Source organism: Coregonus clupeaformis, chromosome 21, assembly GCF_020615455.1.
Source record: "Coregonus clupeaformis isolate EN_2021a chromosome 21, ASM2061545v1, whole genome shotgun sequence".
Taxonomy (NCBI): Eukaryota; Metazoa; Chordata; class Actinopteri; order Salmoniformes; family Salmonidae; genus Coregonus; species Coregonus clupeaformis.
The window spans coordinates 27596820-27618468 of NC_059212.1; the positions used below are offsets into that span (position 1 = coordinate 27596820).

At 42.5% G+C, this 21649-nt stretch overlaps 1 protein-coding gene across 2 annotated transcripts in view; it reads right to left on the reverse strand.

The window, feature by feature from the left end:
- Window positions 1-2583: 2583 nt before the first annotated feature.
- LOC121535168 (ATP-dependent 6-phosphofructokinase, platelet type) overlaps window positions 2584-21649 on the reverse strand; it is a 39020-nt gene continuing 19954 nt past the window's right edge. For both annotated transcript variants that reach the window (XM_041841953.1, XM_041841954.1), the window contains exons 10-22: window positions 21227-21352; window positions 20914-20978; window positions 20634-20703; window positions 14719-14865; window positions 10846-10916; window positions 10235-10322; window positions 7880-8032; window positions 6588-6752; window positions 4956-5017; window positions 4440-4551; window positions 4227-4326; window positions 3958-4063; window positions 2584-3668 (exon numbers count right to left, since the gene is read on the reverse strand). In XM_041841953.1, the coding sequence (XP_041697887.1) occupies window positions 3527-3668; window positions 3958-4063; window positions 4227-4326; window positions 4440-4551; window positions 4956-5017; window positions 6588-6752; window positions 7880-8032; window positions 10235-10322; window positions 10846-10916; window positions 14719-14865; window positions 20634-20703; window positions 20914-20978; window positions 21227-21352 (1407 nt within the window). In that variant the 3' untranslated portion in view covers window positions 2584-3526. The remainder of the gene's footprint in view (window positions 3669-3957; window positions 4064-4226; window positions 4327-4439; window positions 4552-4955; window positions 5018-6587; window positions 6753-7879; window positions 8033-10234; window positions 10323-10845; window positions 10917-14718; window positions 14866-20633; window positions 20704-20913; window positions 20979-21226; window positions 21353-21649) is intronic.

Genomic DNA, 21649 nt, shown 5'->3' on the forward strand with positions numbered 1-21649 from the left:
TGAACGTGCACCTGTGTAACGGTCGTTAAGACACTAACAGCTTACAGACGGTAGGCAATTAAGGTCACAGTTATGAAAACTTAGGACACTAAAATAGGCCTTTCTACTGACTCTGAAAAACACCAAAAGAAAGATGCCCAGGGTCCCTGCTCATCTGCGTGAACGTGCCTTAGGCATGCTGCAAGGAGGCATGAGGACTGCAGATGTGGCCAGGGAAATAAATTGCAATGTCCGTACTGTGAGACGCCTAAGACAGCGCTACAGGGAGACAGGACGGACAGCTGATCGTCCTCGCAGTGGCAGACCACGTGTAACAATACCTGCACAGGATCGGTACATCCGAACATCACACCTGCAGGACAGGTACAGGATGGAAACAACAACTGCCCGAGTTACACCAGGAACGCACAATCCCTCCATCAGTGCCCAGACTGTCCGCAATAGGCTGAGAGAGGCTGGACTGAGGGCTTGTAGGCCTGTTGTAAGGCAGGTCCTCACCAGACATCACCGGCAACAACATCGCCTATGGACACAAACCCACTGTCGCTGGACCAGACAGGACTGGCAAAAAGTGCTCTTCACTGACGAGTCGCGGTTTTGTCTCACCAGGGGTGATGGTCGTATTTGCGCTTATCGTCAAAGGAATGAGTGTTACACCGAGGCCTGTACTCTGGAGCGGGATCGATTTGGAGGTGGAGGGTCCGTCATGGTCTGGGGCGGTGTGTCACAGCATCATCGGACTGAGCTTGTTGTCATTGCAGGCAATCTCAACGCTGTGCGTTACAGGGAAGACATCCTCCTCCCTCATGTGGTACCCTTCCTACAGGCTCATCCTGACATGACCCTCAAGCATGACAATGCCACCAGCCATACTGCTCGTTCTGTGCGTGATTTCCTGCAAGACAGGAATGTCAGTGTTCTGCCATGGCCAGCGAAGAGCCCGGATCTCAATCCCATTGAGCACGTCTGGGACCTGTTGGATCGGAGGGTGAAATCTAGTGCAGTCCATGAGGAGGAGATGCACTGCAGTACTTATACAGCTGGTGGCCACACCAGATCCTGACTGTTACTTTTGATTTTGACCCCCACTTTGTTCAAGGACACATTATTCAATGTCTGTTAGTCACGTCTGTGGAACTTGTTCAGTTTATGTCTCAGTTGTTGAATCTTGTTATGTTCATACAAATATTTACACGTTATGTTTGGTGAAAATAAACGCAGTTGACAGTGAGAGGATGTTTCTTTTTTTGCTGAGTTTAGTCTGCTGCAGGAAAAACCTATGTGTTATGGCTTTACACCCCCTGCTATATTGTGGATAAAGAGTTACCTGTCTAACAGAACACAGAGGGCGTTCTTTAATGGAAGGCTCTCCAACATAATCCAGGTAGAATCAGGAATTCCCCAGGGCAGCTGTCTAGGCCCCTTACTTTCTTCAATCTTTACTAACGACATGCCAGTAAAACCAGTGTGTCTATGTATGCGGATGACTCAACACTATACACGTCAGCTACTACAGCAAGTGAAATGACTGCAACACTTAACAAAGAGCTGCAGTTAGTTTCAGAATGGGTGGCAAGGAATAAGCTAGTCCTAAATATTTCAAAAACTAAAAGTATTGTATTTGGGACATATCATTCACTAAACCCTAAACCTCAACTAACCTTGTAATAGATCATGTGGAAATTGAGCAAGTTGAGGTGACTAAACTGCTTGGAGTAACCCTGGATTGTAAACTGTCATGGTCAAAACATATTGATACAGTAGCTAAGATGGGGAGAAGTCTGTCCATAATGAAGCGCTACTCTACCTTCTTAACAGCACTATCAACAAGGCAGGTCCTACAGACTCTAGTTTTGTCGGACCTGGACTACTGTTCAGTCGTGTGGTCAGGTGCCACAAAGAGAGACTTCAGAAAATTGCAATTGGCTCAGCACGGCTGGCCCTTGGATGTACACAGAGAGCAAACATTAATAATATGCATGTCAATATCGCCTGGCTCAAAGTAGAGGGGAGATTGACTTCATCACTACTTGTATTTGTGAGAGGTATTGACATGTTAAAAGCACCGAGCTGTCTGTTTAAACGATTAACACACAGCTCAGACACCCATGCATACCCCACAAGACATGCCACCAGAGGTCTCTTCACAGTCCCCAAGTCCAGAACAGACTATGGGAGGCGCACAGTACTACATAGAGCCATGACTACATGGAACTCTATTCCACATCAGGTAACTGATGCAAGCAGTACAATCAGATTGAAAAAAAAACAATAAAAATACACCTTATGGAACAGCGGGGACTGTGAAGTAACACAAACATAGGCACAGACACATGCATACACACACATGATAACATACGCACTATACACACACGTACACATGGATTTTGTGTTGTGGATATGTGGTAGTGGAGTAGGGGCCTGAGGGCAAACACTTAGTGTGTTGTGAATTCTGTAATGAATTTATTGTAATGTTTTTTAAATTGTATAACTGCCTTAATTTTGCCAGACCCCAGGAAGGTGATGTGATTGAGGTATCACAATTATCACAAATATTATTTAATAATTGGAGAAAACACACAGTGAGTGTCAACACATTAAAACAAGGTTATATTGCATAATTACATTTGACATTACATTTTAGTCATTTAGCAGACGCTCTTATCCAGAGCGACTTACAGTTAGTGCATAGATTTTCATACTGGCCCCCCGTGGGAAACCCACAACCCTGGCGTTGCAACCGCCATGCTCTACCAACTGAGCTACAGGGGACTCATAATAATGGGTTTCACAAACGCATCATCCTCAACAAAGCAACAGAATACAGCAGCAGAACAAACATGACCTAGGGCTCTATTCAATCTGTATCGCTGAAGCGTTACAGATAGCACGCTAGAAATGTAAAGGTAATTTCCTATTGAGCAGTCATCTGCAGCTAACGCGGGAACATTGCATTTCAATCACGCTGTAACGCTGAATTTCTGCGACACGGATTGAATACAGCCCCTACTCTTAAGTGCCACAAACTGCTTACAGGGTAAGGAAACCTATGTGATATATTTTTATTTGGGTGAACTATCCCTTTAAGTGCCACACATAGCCCAGGTTTGATACAAAGTGCAAGTATAGCGTAACAACACAACATAATACACACTGGAATAGACCTACAGTAGGTGAAAGGAGATACAGTCAGCTCTCCCTTTAGAAGAAGACGGAGAGGGAAGAAGAACCTATGGGAGTAGAATCAAGCTACATCCTGATTCTCCACCCTTTTCCAGAAGTGTGCACTTGCACACTCCCCGTCATGAATTTAAAAGCATAAGTGTTGGCTGGAAGCAGTTTCCACCATTGTAAAATCCATAGAAAAAGTGCGCAAGTGCATACTTCGGTAGATGGGTGGAGTTTCTGAGGGGACATGTGTATGGGACGGAGTGAAAAGTGCTGGTAAGAGTTACCATGATAAAGGCTAAGTTACACTGAATGGATCAGCTCAGAGCAGCCCAGCCCTCTCTACAGACTAGCCTATCTAGTCCGCCTTCTTGGGCCTGACCCGGGTCACTGGCTCCATCTGGCCAGAGTCAGACACATCGTAGCTGGTCTTGTACTTAGCCAGGATCTTCATCAGGGGATGAAGCTTCAACCACCACTGTTCCTTAGGGATCCTGTGGCTACACACACACACACACACACACACACACAGAGAAAGAGAGATAAGAGACACACACATACTGTGTATGAGAAACCAAAAAGACGGGTGGACGTTGTATTTAGGATTAGTCAGTCATATTGAATAGATCATTGTACTATCTTCTCATTATGTGCTACTATGGAGGTCTACACAGAAAAATTACTATCTCTCTCATTTGAAGAACAGTAATTGGTTGAAAGCCTAAATGGGTGTCTGTCTGTCTGTGTGTGTAAGTGCTGTGCCTGAAGGTACTGTAAATGTTGTCTTACGCAAAGTCTGTCTCATCTTTCAGATGCACCACTGGTTGGAAGGCCATGGTTCTGCGACGCATCCCCAGCAAACAGGCCGTGTCCTCTGTGTTAGCAAACACTTTCCCTGCATGGTGAGGGAATATAGTCAACACACATTTATTTATGTCCCAATTGACACCATATTCCCAATATAGTGCACTACTTTTGACTAGAGAGCCCTATGGGCCATTGTCAAAAGTAGTGCACCAATTAAGGGATTGGGTGCCATTTGGGTACATGTACTGTACCGTCTTTATAGGACTCCTTTAGCTTTCTTGAAATCCACTGAATTGCTTTTGCTGCAATCTTCGTTCCAAAGTTCCTGTCAAATGGAGAAGGAGCGCCTCCCTTTGGAAATAAATAAAAACAAATTATCTGTTTTACTCAGGTCAGGTTCATGGGTTAGGGTTGTAGTAGGCTAATTTGTGTGTGCGCGTGCATGTGTAATGAACTAACCATACCTGCTGCATATGTCCAAGCACGTTCTTCCTGCAGTCAAACACTCCTTTCCCCTCCTCAGAGTACAGTTGGTTGATGAAATCTGTGGTGAAGTTCTCGTTGGAGTTCTCATTCCTGTAACGTCACATACACGTGCACGCACACACACACAATGTCAAGGTTCCATTTGTCCTGCTGCTGCGCTACAGGCTGACTCTTCCCTCTCAGTTCAGTCATTCAGAGCAATGATGAGTGGCCTCGATAGAGCCTCAAGAGAACATCAACAGTACAGGAAGAATTAGGGCCTGTTCAAAATATAAATAGGCCATAATTGTGATTAATAGTTCCAAAAAGTTTATATTTTAACATACAAATGAAGAGTTTTATTAGACAATTTGTATTAATAGCCTACACAGTACGGCATAAAGATAGTAAGACTATCATACATAGCTGGCTACGTACACATATGCCTTTATTGTTAACATACTGTCCATTTGTAAAGAGGCTATCATGCAGGATGTGAGCTCTGCCTTACTTACCTCAGCACCAAGCCTCTCTGGATCCCCGTCTTCATCTTCTCTGTCAAGTGCTCGACGTTGGACTGAAGCAGTGAGAAAATCCTCACATGTGATAAGTCTGAAGTATCCTAGAGTATTCCTCCTCTGTCTCTAACCTACATGAACTTTCAAAGCTGCAGAATGAAGCTAATTGTGGTCCTCTGTAGCTCAGCTGGTAGAGCACGGCGCTTGTAACGCCAAGGTAGTGGGTTCGATCCCCGGGACCACCCATACACAAAAATATATATATATGCACGCATGACTGTAAGTCGCCTTGGATAAAAGCGTCTGCTAAATGGCATATTATTTTTATTATTATTTATCTGCTGTGTCTCAGAGTACTGCAGTATGCTCTGGTGACCAGGAGGTGGCTCGCATCTTACAGATTTTCTGTCCATTTAGTTGAGCTGTCACCATTCACTCCAATCAATGTAGGCTACAGATTGAACATTATTGTAGCCCACTCATTACACAAAATCAACATGATCTTTTGTTTATAATGTGTGTGCTCTTTGCAACACATGGGTAAATATCAACATCAACTTGTTTCATAATGTAGCATATCCATAACATTAATTGCATTAAATAATACTTTCATTTTGATGTCATTGGTCTGATCTTAGAAGGAGACTGCATATTTTCTCCATAATCTGAGGGGCTCTACAATTTTTGTATACCTGAAAACAGCAATGTGTCTCTCTGACAATAAAAACTAGCACATCAACAACTCTCTCTAGTGATGTTGAGTAGACCTCCTCAAACTATAACAATGTTATCTGTCTTGATCAGAGCTTAACACTCCTGGAATAATGATGCTCTCTACCTATTAATAACTGCCTTATCTACGTACTGTAATGCACTGTATCTGGGTCACCTGAGCACTCCTAAAATAGAGGCCCCGTTGCGCTGAGGGATGAGAGAGTGATTGGCAGCTGGACAGTGAACAGAGTGTAGTTAGATTTGAGATTTTATTCATTTAGCAGACGCTCTTATCCAGAGCGAGTGCATACATTTTTCATACTGGTCCCCCGTGGGAAACGAACCCACAACCCTGGCGTTGCAAACGCCATGCTCTACCAACTGAGCTACATGGGACAAGTTTGATATGTTCAGTCATTGGTTGCATCCTAAGAGGCAACATGTTTGCTTTACAGTACACTACTTTTGATCAGGGCCAATAGGGCTCTGGTCAAAAGTAGTGCACTATAAAGGGAATAGGGTGCCATTTGGGAAGCAAACATTGCTGTCAAGGATGCTCTTTCCTTGGAGTGTTGAATAAACTGTATAAATAAGACAATAGAACCATTGACAGCCACGTGGAGATTGCTCTCCATACTAAAAAAGGTGTTTTGACTTAGAAAGTTGTCACAGCTGCACATGTATCTACTGAGTAATTAACTATGATGTAAACATTTACGTTTGTAACAGTGTATACTGTGTAAAACTAGGGTTCCAAAATTCCCAGGTTTTCCATAAATCCTGGTTGGAGGTTTCCGAATTTCCTGCTTATTCCCTTCTGATTCCGAGAATCTTCCAACCAGGATTTCTATAAAAACTGGGAATTTGGGAAAGTTGACGGAATTTTGCAACCCTTTGTAAAACAATGGTCCTCACCTGGAGGTCTCTGATGTCGAAGGGTTCCTCATAGATGTAGACAGTGTCAGCCCCCGCAGCCAGCCCCCCGACACTGGCCAGGTACCCACAGTACCCCCCCATGGTCTCAATGATGAACACACGCCGCTTAGTCCCACTGGCAGACTGCTTGATGCGGTCACATGTCTGACACACACACAGATGCTCATAGTCAAATCAAAGACACACTGTATGCGTCCCAAATGGCACCCTATTCTTTATTTAGTGCACTACTTTTGTCCAGGGCCCATAAGGCTCTGTTCAAAAGTAGTGCACTATAGGGAATAGGGTGCCATTTGGGATGCAATCACTGTAAGGTTATCAATAGCATGCAGACAATGTTATTTTGTTAGGTAGTAGGTACATACAAAAATGCTGTCTATACAGTAGGTATCAAACATGCTCACACAATTGCCTAAAACAATTGCCCATGTCACATTATAAACTGGGTGGTTCGAGCCCTGAATGCTGATTGGCTGATAGCCGTATACCACGGGTATGACAAAACATTTTTGCTGCTCTAATTATGTTGGTAACCAGTTTATAATAGCAATAAGGCACCTCTGGGGTTTGTGGTATATGGCCAATATACCACGTTGCGTCGTGCATAAGAACAGCCCTTAGCCATGGTACATTGTCCATGTACCACACCCCCTCGTGCCTTATTGCTTAAATATAATATGATCGTAAAATACAAACAGTATTGCAAGATTTACCAGGATGCAGAGTCTGATAAAGAATTCTTCTATAACGCTAAACCAGAAAACAGTTAGTAAAGAAAGAGTCATTCGAACTATTAAAGCATACATGTTCTAAATGCACAGATATGGGTTTGTGTACAGTATGTGCCTGTGTCAGTCTGTGTAAATGTGGGAGAGAAATTGTGGGAAATGTCTGTTGTCAGTCTATATCCCATGTACATTTGTGCATTCTTCTTTTCCACAATGTCAACTAGGGTCTGTCCAATAAGAGAATTCTTGCCCAAGCTATTTTAGTTTTTGTATTTTAGCTAATACAATGCTCATAAGTATACTTGTAGATCTCTAGGAAAGCATACCACATAATAATACAAATTGAGTGATGGTTGATAACTTTAATAGTATGGTATCATTTCACCCCTGTTGAAAGCTGTGTTCTAGCCTGAGTGCCAGTCTGTTTGTGCTATCATTCCAACTCCCTGTCACTCCTTGTCATGCTTGTCTTGACAATGACAGCAATGAAGTTGGCAAGAGCACAAACAGATGTGGGACCAGGCTATGTGAGTTCTAACTTACCTCCACAATGGCATTGAGGGAAGTGTCTGCCCCAATACTCAGATCAGTACCGGGCACATTGTTACTAATGGTGGCAGGCAGCATACACATCGGGATGCAAAAGTCCTCATGGCTGGTCCGGGCCTCATAGAGCTGCAGCAGACACTCAAACGCCTGGAGGTGGTGCAGCACAAACGTATTATACCACTAGGGGGAGCACTCTCAGGCTCAGAGAGAGACCCTACTACATGTTATCCTGACTATGGACTTTGTCCCAAATGGCACCCTATTCTCTATGTAGTGCTCTATTGGGCCCATAGGACTCTGGTCAAAAGTAGTGCACTATAAAAGGAATAGGCTCTCATTTGAAGGCAGACCCTACTGTTACCCTACTAGGGCCTGATCTAGAAAATGTAGTATCAGTGTGTGTATCTTGAGGGTGGCTCTCCGTGTGATAGGGGGGTTGGCTTGGCATCCCATTGGTAAAGAAGAGAAGGGTGGGGTTGGTTGGTCACCCTGGCTGGCAGATAGACAGAAGTGTTGAAGTGGAAACAACAGTAGACTCTGCACTTGGCCTCACGACGTGAGGGAATGTTTGTACGCGAGTGGAAAAATGCTGGCTGTTATTCGTGAGGTCCACTACCGATGCAGACAGTGTTCAAAACAAGATGGAGGTCTGGCCTATTTCTAGACAACAATAAGATAGGCTAATACTGTTCTATGACACATTCAATCACCATTTTTCACTATCAGCAATAGATTCTCAGTAAACACAAATTAGATACTGTATTTGTTCACAACAAGTAGGTTACTTAAGTGAATTCACTTCCTTCTCCAATACAGTATAGTGACTATTCAAATGCTTTTCAGATGCTTAGTGAGAATCTAGTTTTGGTTGATGATGGAACTAAAATAAAATATTTTGTGAAAGTAAAATGATTGGTTAGAGAAGACACCATCTAAATGTTAGCACTACTACTACTTCTACTTCATTAATACCCTTCCCTTAAAAACCTCCACCTCATCCAACTGGCTTATAGACATTTGTATAGCAGGATAGGAGTGTTGTAGAGATAGCAGGATAGGAGTGTTGTAGAGATAGCAGGATAGGAGTGTTGTAGAGATAGCAGGATAGGAGTGTTGTAGAGATAGCAGGATAGGAGTGTTGTAGAGATAGCAGGATAGGAGTGTTGTAGAGATAGCAGGATAGGAGTGTTGTAGAGATAGCAGGATAGGAGTGTTGTAGAGATAGCAGGATAGGAGTGTTGTGCTAAACCAGACCAGGGACCAGTCAACTCATTGTGTTTAGTAAACCTGCATAGAAAGGTGCAACTGCAGGCAAAACAACGCTAGCCGCAGGGTCAAAAACATGCCACTGACGTCACTTCATGCCAGTATCTATCACTTACCTGGGATCTGACTGAGAGCTCCACTATGATATTTACCAGCAACAACAACAGACACCAGAGGCCTCAGACTGAAAGACCTAGCCTTATAGGGCCAGTTTCCCAGACACAGATTAAGCCTAGTTCTGGACAAAAAAACATCTCCATTGAAAGTGCTTTTTAGTCTACGACAAGGTTTAAACTGTGTCCGGGAAACCGGCCCCTAATCAAATACTACTGTACCTCTCTGCATGGGTTGAGCTTCAATGAAAACACTGTTTTGTAACTGCTTCCTGTTTCTACTTTATTATTTCCCTTCTAAGGCTTTTTAAACTCTACCTAACTATTTTCCTTCAGACAATATAGTAGCACATGCATACCTCGGTCAACACAAATCGGTATGGTGCCTTTGGGTTGCGCTCAGTTATGTTCAGCCTGTTGTGATACTGGTACACGCCACGACCCAAGCTGCAATCAGTGAAGTCCTTTATTCTGATTGGCTGGTAGGTGTTCTAAACACATCTGACCTCGCGACCTCTGACCCCCAGCCACACTTACATCAGTAATAGCATTTAAAGCTGTGTCTGCGCCAATGCTGAGGTCAGAGCCCGGTATATTGTTAGAGACCGTGGCAGGGACCATAACCATGGGAACACATAATTAATTTATCCCGGGCAGCAGACAGTCCCATGACTCCCAGGAAGGCCTGCAGTACAGGGCAGAGCCAGAGCCTTAGAGCGAAGAGTTAATGCGTTTGCCCAAAATGGCCCTGGGCCCTGGTCAAAAGTAGTGCACTGTATAGGGAAAAGGGTGCCATTTGGGACACAACCATGAGTAAAGATGAGACAAGGTGGGCGGAGCCAGGGTGATGGAGCCAGGCCTATCACAACAGACAGTGTAACACAGACAGGAAGCACCACACAGTAATAATATTGTAAATATTCAACTGTGTATGTAAAATGTATTTGATGCTGTGATGTGCTGTACATACCTCAAATCCACCGATAACAAGCAAAGCATTGATGTTATGTATCCTGATTTGTTCAGCAATCTTATCAAAATGCTTCGCTGGAAGGGTTCTGAAATCAGAAATGAAAATCCAATGTCAATGTTGATTTTTTTCAAGTTTTGAAACACTTGGTGTGCGTCCCTGTCACGACTTCTGCCGAGGCTGCCCCCCCTCCTGGTTCGGGCAGGCTTCGGCGTTCGGCGTCACCGGAGTACTAGCTACTGCCGATCCCATTCTCATCACTCCACTTGTCATGTCTTGTCAATCACACACACCTGGTGCTCATTCCCCTAATTAGTATGTGTATAAGTGTTCCCTCTGTTCCCCTTGTCTTTGTGAGTGATTGTTTGTTGTGAGAGCGTGTAGCTCAGTGGAGCTACTATTCACTGTGTTTATGCCAAGGTGGATGTTTTCCCTTGTAATAGTTTCGTTTGACGCTTGGGGCGTTTGATTTATGTAAACGGAATAAACTCTGGACTTCGGTATTTTACCACCTGCGCCTGACTCCTTCATTCACACCTCATCACTGTCCCAAAAGGCACCCCATGGGCCCTGTTCAAAAGTGGTGCACTATATAGGGAACATTAGCCTACCTCTTTGTTCCCAGTATGGACCCCCCTTGGCCGGTCCAACCTGCTACATCTCCCCATTTAATCTCCTTTATCTGTGTGGAGACAAAAACAACAAAACTGTGTTTGAGATTGAGGTTTCTAATGTGTTCTCCATAAAGAGTAGTCTCCATAAAGCTCTGCTAAATGCTAACATCATCAATACATTTATGCTAAATGAATGAATGACATTCTAAAAAGCAATCACAGCACATCAGATTTGCAATCAATGATATAGGCCTATAACATTTATCCTGCTTTGTATGACAGAATCAAATCAAATTTGTATTTGTCACATGCACCGAATACAACAGGTGTAGACCTTACCGTGAAATGCTTACTTACAAGCCCTTAACCAACAATGCAGAGTTGTTTTTAAAGTAAGTAAGAAAATATTTGCAAAAAAATAAAATTATAATAATAATAATAAACTAAAGTTTTAAAAAGTAGCACAATAAAATAACGAGGCTATATACAGGGAGTACCGGTACCGAGTCAATGTGCGGGGGTACAGGTTAGTCGAGATAATTGAGGTAATATGTACATGTAGGTATGGGTAAAGTGACTATGCATAGATAATAAACAGTGAGTAGCAGCAGCGTAAAAAAGGGGGTCAATGCAAATAGTCCGGGTAGCCATTTACTTAACTGTTCAGCAGTCTAATGGCTTGGGGGTAGAAGCTTTAAAGGAGCCTTTTGGACCTAGACTTGGCGCTCCGGTACCGCTTGCCGTGCGGTAGCAGAGAGAACAGTCTATGACTTGCGTGGCTGGAGTCTTTTAGGGGCCTTCCTCTGACACCGCCTGGTATAAAGGTCCTGGATGGCAGGAAGCTTGGCCCCAGCAATGTACTGCGTCGTACACACTACCCTCTGTAGTGCCTTGTGGTCGGATGCCGAGCAGTTGCCATACCAAGCGGTGATGCAACCAGTCAGGATGCTCTCGATGGTGCAGCTGTAAAACTTTTTGAGGATCTGGGGACCCATGCCAAATCTTTTCAGTCTCCTGAGGGGAAATAGGCGTTGTCGTGCCCTCTTCACAACTGTCTTGGTGTGTTTGGAACATGATAGTTTGTTAGTGATGTGGACACAAAGGAACTTGAAGCTCTCGACCCACTCCACTACAGCCCACATTGATGTGAATGGGGGCGTGTTCGCCCCTTCTTTTCCTGTAGTCCACGATCAGCTCCTTTGTCTTGCTCACATTGAGGGAGAGGTTGTTGTCCTGGCACCACACTGCCAGGTCTCTGACCTCCTCCCTATAGGCTGTCTCATCATTGTCGGTGATCAGGCCTACCACTGTTGTGTCGTCAGCAAACTTAACGAGGGTGTTGGACTCGTGCGTGGCCACACATCGGGGGTGAACAGGGAGTACAGGAGGGGACCCCGTGTTGCCTACCCTTACCACCTGGGGGCGGCCCGTTAGGAAGTCCAGGATCCAGTTGCAGAGGGAGGTGTTTAGTCCCAGGGTCCTTAGTTTAGTGATGAGATTTGAGGGGTTGGAGGGCACTATGGTGTTGAACACTGAGCTGACGGCTTGTCTGTACAGTAGCACACAGGCTACAATCTACCAACAGCACTTTACCCACATCTCACTCATCCCCCAGTGTTGGCCAAGGCACATTAGCATTAGACAATGTCTGGATGAGCAGCCAATGCTTTTCAATCACTTATCCCTGCCTTCATGCTTTCGTCCAGTTGAGTGCCCAGGGCTTCGAAACAAAGACTGGCCCAGGCAGTGTTGTGAGGCCTGGGTGAGGGTGAGAGGCTTGGGTGAGAGAGTGACAGAGAAAGGGAGAGGGGGTGAGGCTAAGAGAGGGGGGGTGTGAGGCCTGGGAACTGGGTGAGAGGCCTGGGAACTGGGGATTAGAGTGAGGGTGAGAGAGAGGCCTATTTAGGGAGAGGGGGTAAGAGTGGCCTGCATAAGGGAGGGGTGGGGGTGAGAGTAAATGGCTTACTGTAAGCTGTTTATCTCCCCACACAAGTCTTATCTGTAAAACACCGTCAGTGCCAGCGTCATTGGCACATGGGTAAAGGTGACTTATACTGCTTTCACATAGGATTCACGGTATGTTGTCTGTAAAAACAATTGGGCAATGTTTATATGATCCCATTTCAAACAGCCCTATTTCTACCTCTTTCTTGTCAGCATTCACCTTTTATATCGCCATTGCTTTAGCAGGCCAGTAGCAAGAGACATTTAACTTTGACCCTAGCTCCTTGACCCTGTTGTTGCAACAGTTGGCATGGTAACATGAGTGACAGCAGCAAATTGTTCTATTTCTTCACTTTTACAACAGTAAGTTAGCAGCTCGCCATACTTGTAAATAATTTGTAAACAATTTCCTTGTAATGTGTTAATTTTCCTGTTATGGTGAATAAAGAGTTGGCTACAGTTAAACTCAAAACATTGTCAGATTTGTTCTGGTAATTATATGAGCCGGCTAGCCAGCTAGATAGCTAGCTAACAAGCTAACGTTAGCAACAAACCAAAACATTGTCTAGAAAGTTTGCTTTGGGTTGCCTGGCTTGCTAGTGTCAAAGTCGCGTCAATTCAAATCTGGTATTAGGAACAAAAGAGGTCAACACGACTTCTAAGATATACTAGTTATTTTAATTAATGCAAAAACCTTCAATGGTAAATATGATGTTTCGTATATACGGGCTCTCTGAAATACCTCGCAGGGCACCCCAGAGAACTAACCCATTGTTCTGGGTTCTTGCTCAAATACTCTGACAGAGGGAGTTTCCCACTTCTCTGCTGGCCAATTAGAGTAAAGGACTGAGTGTGGTTTAGACTTACTCAGTCAATCCGTTGATGCATCCCTGTTGCCAGCCTCTTCTGTTACCAGGCATACGTTTATCATAACAACCTGTCACAGTGAGAAGAGCCAGCTCCCTTAGACACCATTCCTACGTCCAAGGAAGGTTCACAGATCACAAAGAACCAGTATAGTCTAGCATTTGGAGACACAAATCCTTATCTCCCTTTACCCCCTAAAACAGCTCTTCACATCAATCACAGCTTGCCAGGTGTCACAACCTACATTAGCCCAGTCAAAAATGCATTCTTTCTAAGTTAGTCATCCCATCAATCCAATTATTTAGAAAATAGAACCCAACACTAGATTTAATAGCTACATATCCTAAATAAACGTTTAAACGGATGGGTTTTTTGGTGCAAAAAAATAGAGCAGGTAACGTTGCTATTTGGACCAGGCTGCTGCGATGTCATGCAGACAGTCGTTTTTGTGTTGATACTTTTTCATAATGACAAGGACAAGTTTTATGTCGGAGAACAACAATAGAATGTTCATGATATAATGCGTGCCAAAGCCGGTAAGATGAAAGGGGACATTTATACAGAGGGGTTGGCGGGACTTTTAAACATAATACCGCAATCATGACTAGGTCGGTTGGCGGAAATAAAAGTACCAGCAAAAAGTTGGCGGCATGCTAAAGTTCGCGGCAAAACGTCTTGGTTTGAAAAGTGTATTACAGTAGCCAGCTACTGTTCTACTCTGCAGAGCCAGTCAACAAGGTCACTATAACTTTTAGCTTACCTGTTTTCGCTGTCATGTTTTCATCACAGCGAACAGTCTGATATCTTTTGACCAAATATGTGGATGTATTCTGGTTTTGCTAATGATTTTCAAGATATGGTGTAAACAATACTAGGTGACAAATATGGTCAAAATGTGTTTAGTGTCTTATCACGTTGATCATGTGGCAGTGAGACGATACTAACAATAACAGGAAGTAGGCGTCATAGGGCCGTGATAAGGGCCAATAATCCTCATTGGGCAAGAATGAAATGGCAACAAGGTAAACAAAACAGATTTATGTCTTAACCCCCCAGTACCTGTCCCTTGTAGAATCCCTCGAAGCCGTCATTAACGGCAAACATCTTGTGCCCCTCGGTGATGCCCACCCTGACCGCCGAGCGGACAGCTGCGTTCATGCCCGCGGCGGGGGCGCCCACGTTCAACACAGCCACGTTGAAGGAGCTCTGAGGATCAACAGCACAGCACAGCCATCACACAGACACACATACATTTAGAAATACACACACACGTGCGCATGCACAGACAAACACACTTATAGACAGCAAGAATGGCGTCAATTCTGTTTCAATTCAGTTAATGTCAAAACACTCATTGAAGATAAAATTCACTTTTTCAATTATTGAAATATAAATGGCCTCCAAGCCATTGACACACATATCAACAGCAAATCCCTCTGTATACAATATAGGAGCACATAGTGCTTGATGTTGAGGAGAAATGCTGTAAAGGCTTGGCAAAGCTGTTGTCTCTATGCAGAATGGAGCAGCACACATTGATAATCTCTAGCAAGGCCTCATGCTATGGCTCCAAGATGCTGCATCTTTATAGGCTGTTGTTGTACTTCATTCACATAGACCACTGGCACTGAGCTTAGGAAAATCCTTTAGCTGTCAATCACATGATCACAGTAAGATCATGGACAGATAGACCCCACATATAATGAGTGACCTCATAGGCGTGGTAATCACTTACATTCAACAAGTTAATGAACACAGTAACTACTACATTATACGGAAGCCCTGAACGGCTTTGTATCTAGTTTGAACGACTTAGCTGTGTTTTTTTAACTAAGTCATTCAAACGAGATACTAAGTCGTTCAAACGAGATACTAAGTTGGTTGAACGATTTACCTCGTTTGAACGACTAAATTATTATTTTGTCTAATTAGGCCTAATGTGTTATGCAGCTTGTCAGACTGTGTAATGGTTGCTGCAGCCATTCATTCACTGATTCCATCCATTGATATTATTATTATTCATTGACAGTTCTTTGATAGCCTAAAGCAGGGCTGCTGTTTAATGCCAGAGCATGTAAGTGGTTGAGTGTGGAGCGAGGAGCAGAGCGTAATTCAAGCAGATAAAAAAATGGTCCTGCTCGGCCACAAGCTCTGCCTATCATTTTTCGTTTCTTTTATCACTATTCTTTATCACTATTCTTTTAATTACTGTGACCCCACCCACAGTAGCCTATATCTAGTTTATATTCTACTTTCTAACATTAGGATATGTAGTTTCTATTTTGCAGGACTTCAAATGTATTAACAGATGTTTTAGGTATGCAATACATAGGCTACTGTAAAAGGTATTTGAGTTTTTCTTGGAATAGAAACACCATAATATTAATCAATTGAATTAAGCTAAAATATCATAAATAAATCGTAAATAATAAAGGCCAGTATCAGCTTCTTTTCATAAAGAAAAGGGAATAAATCATTTCAAACTGCAACGGTCAAATGATTTGCGCACAGAAGCAAGCACCAACAAGCTTCACATGTGAGCGTGGGAAATGTGTTCTACAAATTGAAGATTATTATTGTTATTATAAAGACAGAGAAATACACATGTCAAAGCTTAATTCCATAAAGGAATATTAGTGGGGATATAGCCATAATATTAACAAGAGAAAGGAGAATGGAATATATTTGAAAAGCTTAAAACTTTAAAATATATTGAGACGAAGCCACCGCCGTGTGTGGATGCTATTTCTAAAAAGTCTATTACATATATTTCCTGAAGTCGAATGACCAAAAGCACCCTCTAGTGGTCTCATGGGTGGAATGTTATTAATATTTTCAGAATTTCATAATTAATTAACAATATTTATTTTAACTCGCCTAAAATCTGGTGTTTCTATGTCTGTCTTTTCTGATGTACAGTATATAAAGTGTAATATTGGGATTCAAACTCAAAATGGAATACATTTCAACTCTATATCTGACAGGGTACAGGTGTTTTCTTTTTTTAAGCCCATAACCATGTGTGTGAGGTGTATACTTTTACTTATTCGATTTTTTTAGGAAACCAAGAAGCACTCAGTGTGACCCTGATTTAGCCCACTGCAGTAAAAGGTTAGTAGGGACCGGCACAGAGTCCAGTAGGACATTGTCACAAGGCTACATAGTCATAGGCCTACACTTCACCACTGCTGAAGGGAATACACAGCCGTCCTTGATTGTGAGCTAAATTGAAATGTTGAATTAAATGTGTGCGACACAAGAGGTAAAACAACGGTTTTCAATCAATATAATCGGCGTCAGGAGGTAACGTGATATCATAACAGAATTGCTTTGACCACACTTACCGGTAGGACTAGTTATCTCGCGCTCTGGCAGAGAAGTAGCCTATGTGAGCACTTTAACAGTAGCCTAAATGTACAGTTAAAGTACGATAAATCCCGATAAATGAATGAACTTCAGAGATAACAGGCTGGTTTATGAACAACATGCTTTTATTAGCCTCCCAGAATCGCCTACAAAAATAGGTTTGTGATAGGCCTTCATTTGAAAGGTTTAACTTGCTATAACCTACAGTTCACAATAACAGGAAAAAATACATACATTTAATCACAAAATAAAATGAAGAGATACTAAACTTTCATGATGACACTTAGTTTAATCTTTGAATGTTGGCTAATGGTTTACTGAAACATAAGGAAGCTATCTGATTTTCAATAGCACCGATGACAACAACCTATTAATTTGATAAGGCAAAGCCAAAAATATTGATTTGAAAGCATCCTCGAGAATGAGCGCTTGAGAGGGAGAACCGTGTATAATGGATGGATTTAGCAGACAGGTGCAAAATAAATCCTTGCATTGCAGGGATCAACTTCCTGTGGCAGTTTTATAGCCTCATGCAGTAGTAGCAGTAACAATAATAATAATAATAAACCTTACTGACGCAGACCGATTAGGTTATTTAAAACACTTCAAGCTACCAGGAGTAAAAAGCCACCTACTGGGCAAAACATTTCTGAGGGTGCACAGACTATTTGGACAATAATGTTGTGTGGAGTCATTTTTATTAGCGGGAAGAGGTTTAACTAATGTCTAATTGTGGGGTCCTTGGTAAACAAAAGTGTCACAATACATAGGAGCATATTTATCATGCCTTCTGCCAAACCTGGTCTGATATCGCAAAGAAGATTCGTCCTGTCCCTTTGGGGATTTAGATAATGAAACAGTAGAGCTGTTTTTTTTACGCACCAATAATCTGTGTTCTCTTTTGGTGATATCCCCATTGAACATGCCTTCTGTTACAGCCATGTATGTTTGATTACAGCCAAAAGCTGTTTTGTGGGGTTTGTAGTGTGTCTCTTATAGAAGATCTGATCATTCAGTTGCTTGAGTACTTCAGTTTTTATAGACAGCGCAGGGCGGATTACTATAAAGGCGTCATTCTGGAGATGTAGGGACTTGTTTCTCAGAGTGGTTAAAGTTATTCCTGACATCGGGGATAGAGGCCTCTAGCTTGGATATGTCTTTACTCACCAGTCTATAGTATGTATCCACAGCTGGGTCAATAGGCCCAGGTGGAATGAACGTACATGGAGCCCTAAACACACTTTTCGTGGGGACAGAGGAGTTGCAATCTCCAAAGAACAGTTTCAATTGCAATGTGCATATAAATTAGTAGTCGAACAGTTGCAGTTGTGCGTCCTGATATTCAGGCTGATTTGCTCCTATATGTGTTTTTTATTTTTTTATGTCTGTAAATAGTTCACTAAAGTTTATTGCAATCAAATAAAAAAATGAACACAATAGATACTGTAAGAAATATATCAACAACAACAAAAAATTACATTGTGGAATAATAGTGTAGACATCAAAACTATGAAATAACACATATGGAATCATGTAGTAACCAAAAAAGTGTTAAACAAATCAAAATATATTTTATATTTGAGATTATTCAAATAGCCACCCTTTACCTTGATGACAGCTTTGCACACTCTTGGCATTCTCTCAACCAGCTTCAGGAGGTAGTCACCTGGAATGCATTTCAATTAACAGGTGTGCCTTCTTAAAAGTTAATTTGTGGAATTTATTTCCTTCTTAATGTGTTTGAGCCAATCAGTTGTGGTGTGACAAGGTAGGGGGGGTATACAGAAGATAGCTCTATTTGGTAAAAGACCAAGTCCATATTATGTCAAGAACAGCTCAAATAAGCGAAGAGAAACGACAGTCCATCATTACTTTAAGACATGAAGGTCAGTCAATACGGAATATTTCAAGAACTTTGAAAGTTTCTTCAAGTGCAGTCGCAAAAACCATCAAGTGCTATGATGAAACTGGCTCTCATGAGGACCGGCACAGGAATGGAAGACCCAGAGTTACCACTGCTGCAGAGGATAAGTTCATTAGAGTTACCAGCCCAAATTAATGCTTCACAGAGTTCAAGTAACAGACACATCTCAACATCAACTGTTCAGAGGGGACTGTGTGAATCAGGCCTTCATGGTCGAATTGCTGCAAAGAAACCACTACTAAATACTAAAGGACACCAATAATAAGAAGAGACCTGCTTGGGATAAGAAACACGAGCAATGGACATTAGACTGGTGGAAATGTGTCCTTTGGTCTGATGAGTCGAAATTTGAGATTTTTGGTGTGGGTGAACGGATGATCTCTGCAAGTGTAGTTCCCACCGTAAAGCATGGAGGAGGAGGTGTTATGGTGTGGGGGTGCTTTGCTGGTGACACTGTCTGTGATTTATTTAGAATTCAAGGTACACTTAACCAGCATGGCTACCACAGCATTCTGCAGCGATACACCATCCCATCTGGTTTGGGCTTAGTGGGACTATAATTTGCTTTTCAACAGGACAATGACCCAACACACCTCCAGGCTGTGTAAGGGCTATTTTACCAAGAAGGAGAGTGTTGGAGTGCTGCATCAGATGACCTGGCCTCCACAATCCCCCGACCTCAACCCAATTGAGATGGTTTAGGATGAGTCGGACGGCAGAGTGAAGGAAAAGCAGCCAACAAGTGCTCAGCATATGTGGGAACTCCTTCAAGACTGTTGGAAAAGCATTCCAGGTGAAGCTGGTTGAGAGAATGCCAAGAGTGTGCAAAGCTGTCATCAAGGCAAAAGGTGGCTATTTGAAGAATCTCAAATATAAAATATATTTAGATTTGTTTAACACATTTTTTTGGTTACTAAATTATTCCATATGTGTTATTTCATAGTTTTGATGTCTTCACTATTATTCTACAATGTAAAAAATAGTAAAAATTAAGAAAAACCCTTGAATGAGTAGGTGTGTCCAAACATTTGACTTCACTTCTACTAAGCAGAACCATGAAGAAATAAGCAGTGAGGGTTAGGCTACAGCAACAGACACAGACATCTGTCATGTCTGGTTTAATCATGGCCCTATGGGGGTATTATTCTGCTAAAATACATATGTCGTTAGAAAAAATGCTGATCTAAAAGCTATTTGTTGCTCGATTCTACAGGGCTTTTTTTTTTATAGGAGCCTGGTCCCAGATCTGTTTGTGCTCTTGCCAAGGCCATTGCTGTCATTGTCAAGCCAAACCCAAAGAGTTGGCATGATAGCACAAACAGACTGGCATTCAGGATGAAGGTATAGATATATTTCAAACTAATAGTTGGCACTTAGGAGCACTTAGCCCTGACCTAGAGCTGTTATAGCATAGTAGGCTACAGTATAGTACATACATTATATGGGGGCTCATCCTCATCCTATCCCCTCAAGACAGAAACAATTCAACAAACACTCTGTTAGTGTCACAAAAAGACCTCAGCATGACCCACAATGCACCTCAACAGGAAGTACCTGATCCTAACGTGCAAATCTGAGAAATGCTGGAATGACACAAACGCTAGAAGGAAATAAATATGAATGTCACAGTTCCTTTGTGAATGTACAATATTCATTTTATCTTGGGTTATCTGAGGTTACTTACATTTCGAAGTTCAGAGTCTGCTTTGTGGTAAGAGAGGAGTTTGTAGGTGTTCAGGTTGTTTTCGAAACTCCTGCAAAATATTAATGAAACATACTGTTATTCATCCCTCTACCATTGTGCAGAAGCCTCCTTACTGAGTTACATAATCTTATAAAGGCCAGTTGGAAATCAATCACAATTCAATGAAGCTGTAATGGCCCTGCTAGACCGATGGACAAACAAAGATATACAGCTTCCAAATACAGAGATTTCTGTTTATTTTACCAAATAAATAATGTACCTGCCACGCAGTCTCACGGCTTCCTCAAAATTCTTCTCGTCCATGGCTTTCTGGACGTCTTGTGTCTATTGAGAAAATAATTACGAATGGTCATTTGTCTCTAATCAACAGCCTACCAATTGTCTTTATTCATAATATATCTATAATGTATACTGTAGGTAGAAGTACTTGATACATCTTGTGAATGGGGGTGAACAACATAAAAACACACCACTAAAATAGGGTAGGCTATCACTCCAAATGTGTGCTTCATTTACTGTTGAGTAAAGCAATATTGAACACACAGTGTAAGTGGCAGGCCAACAGCACTTACCATCTGAACACACTCCATGAGGGGCAGACGGACAGCCTGGTTCCCACACAGAGACACCACACAGGCCGGGGTACTGTCTGACGCCTCCAGCAGGGCCAGGACGGCCTCCACTCCCATACGACTGGCCTGGACAGACAGGGCAGAGGTCAAAGGTTACACCGTATTTTAATAGTGACTTGGTACACTGGGAAAATACTGTAACTTCAAGTTCAAGTTAGAAATTGCTTAATAGTATGAAATGGCATGCTCTTCAAATGATGATGATCACTCTGAAACTTTGGCTGCCTCATGGTCACTAACCAAAACAAGCAAACCAGGGATATTTTTCAGCTATTAGACAAGCAGCAGCACAAACGGCTGTGACTCCACCTGAAAAGTAGCGCACTATGTAGGGAATAGGCTGCCATTTGGGAAGCAATCCTG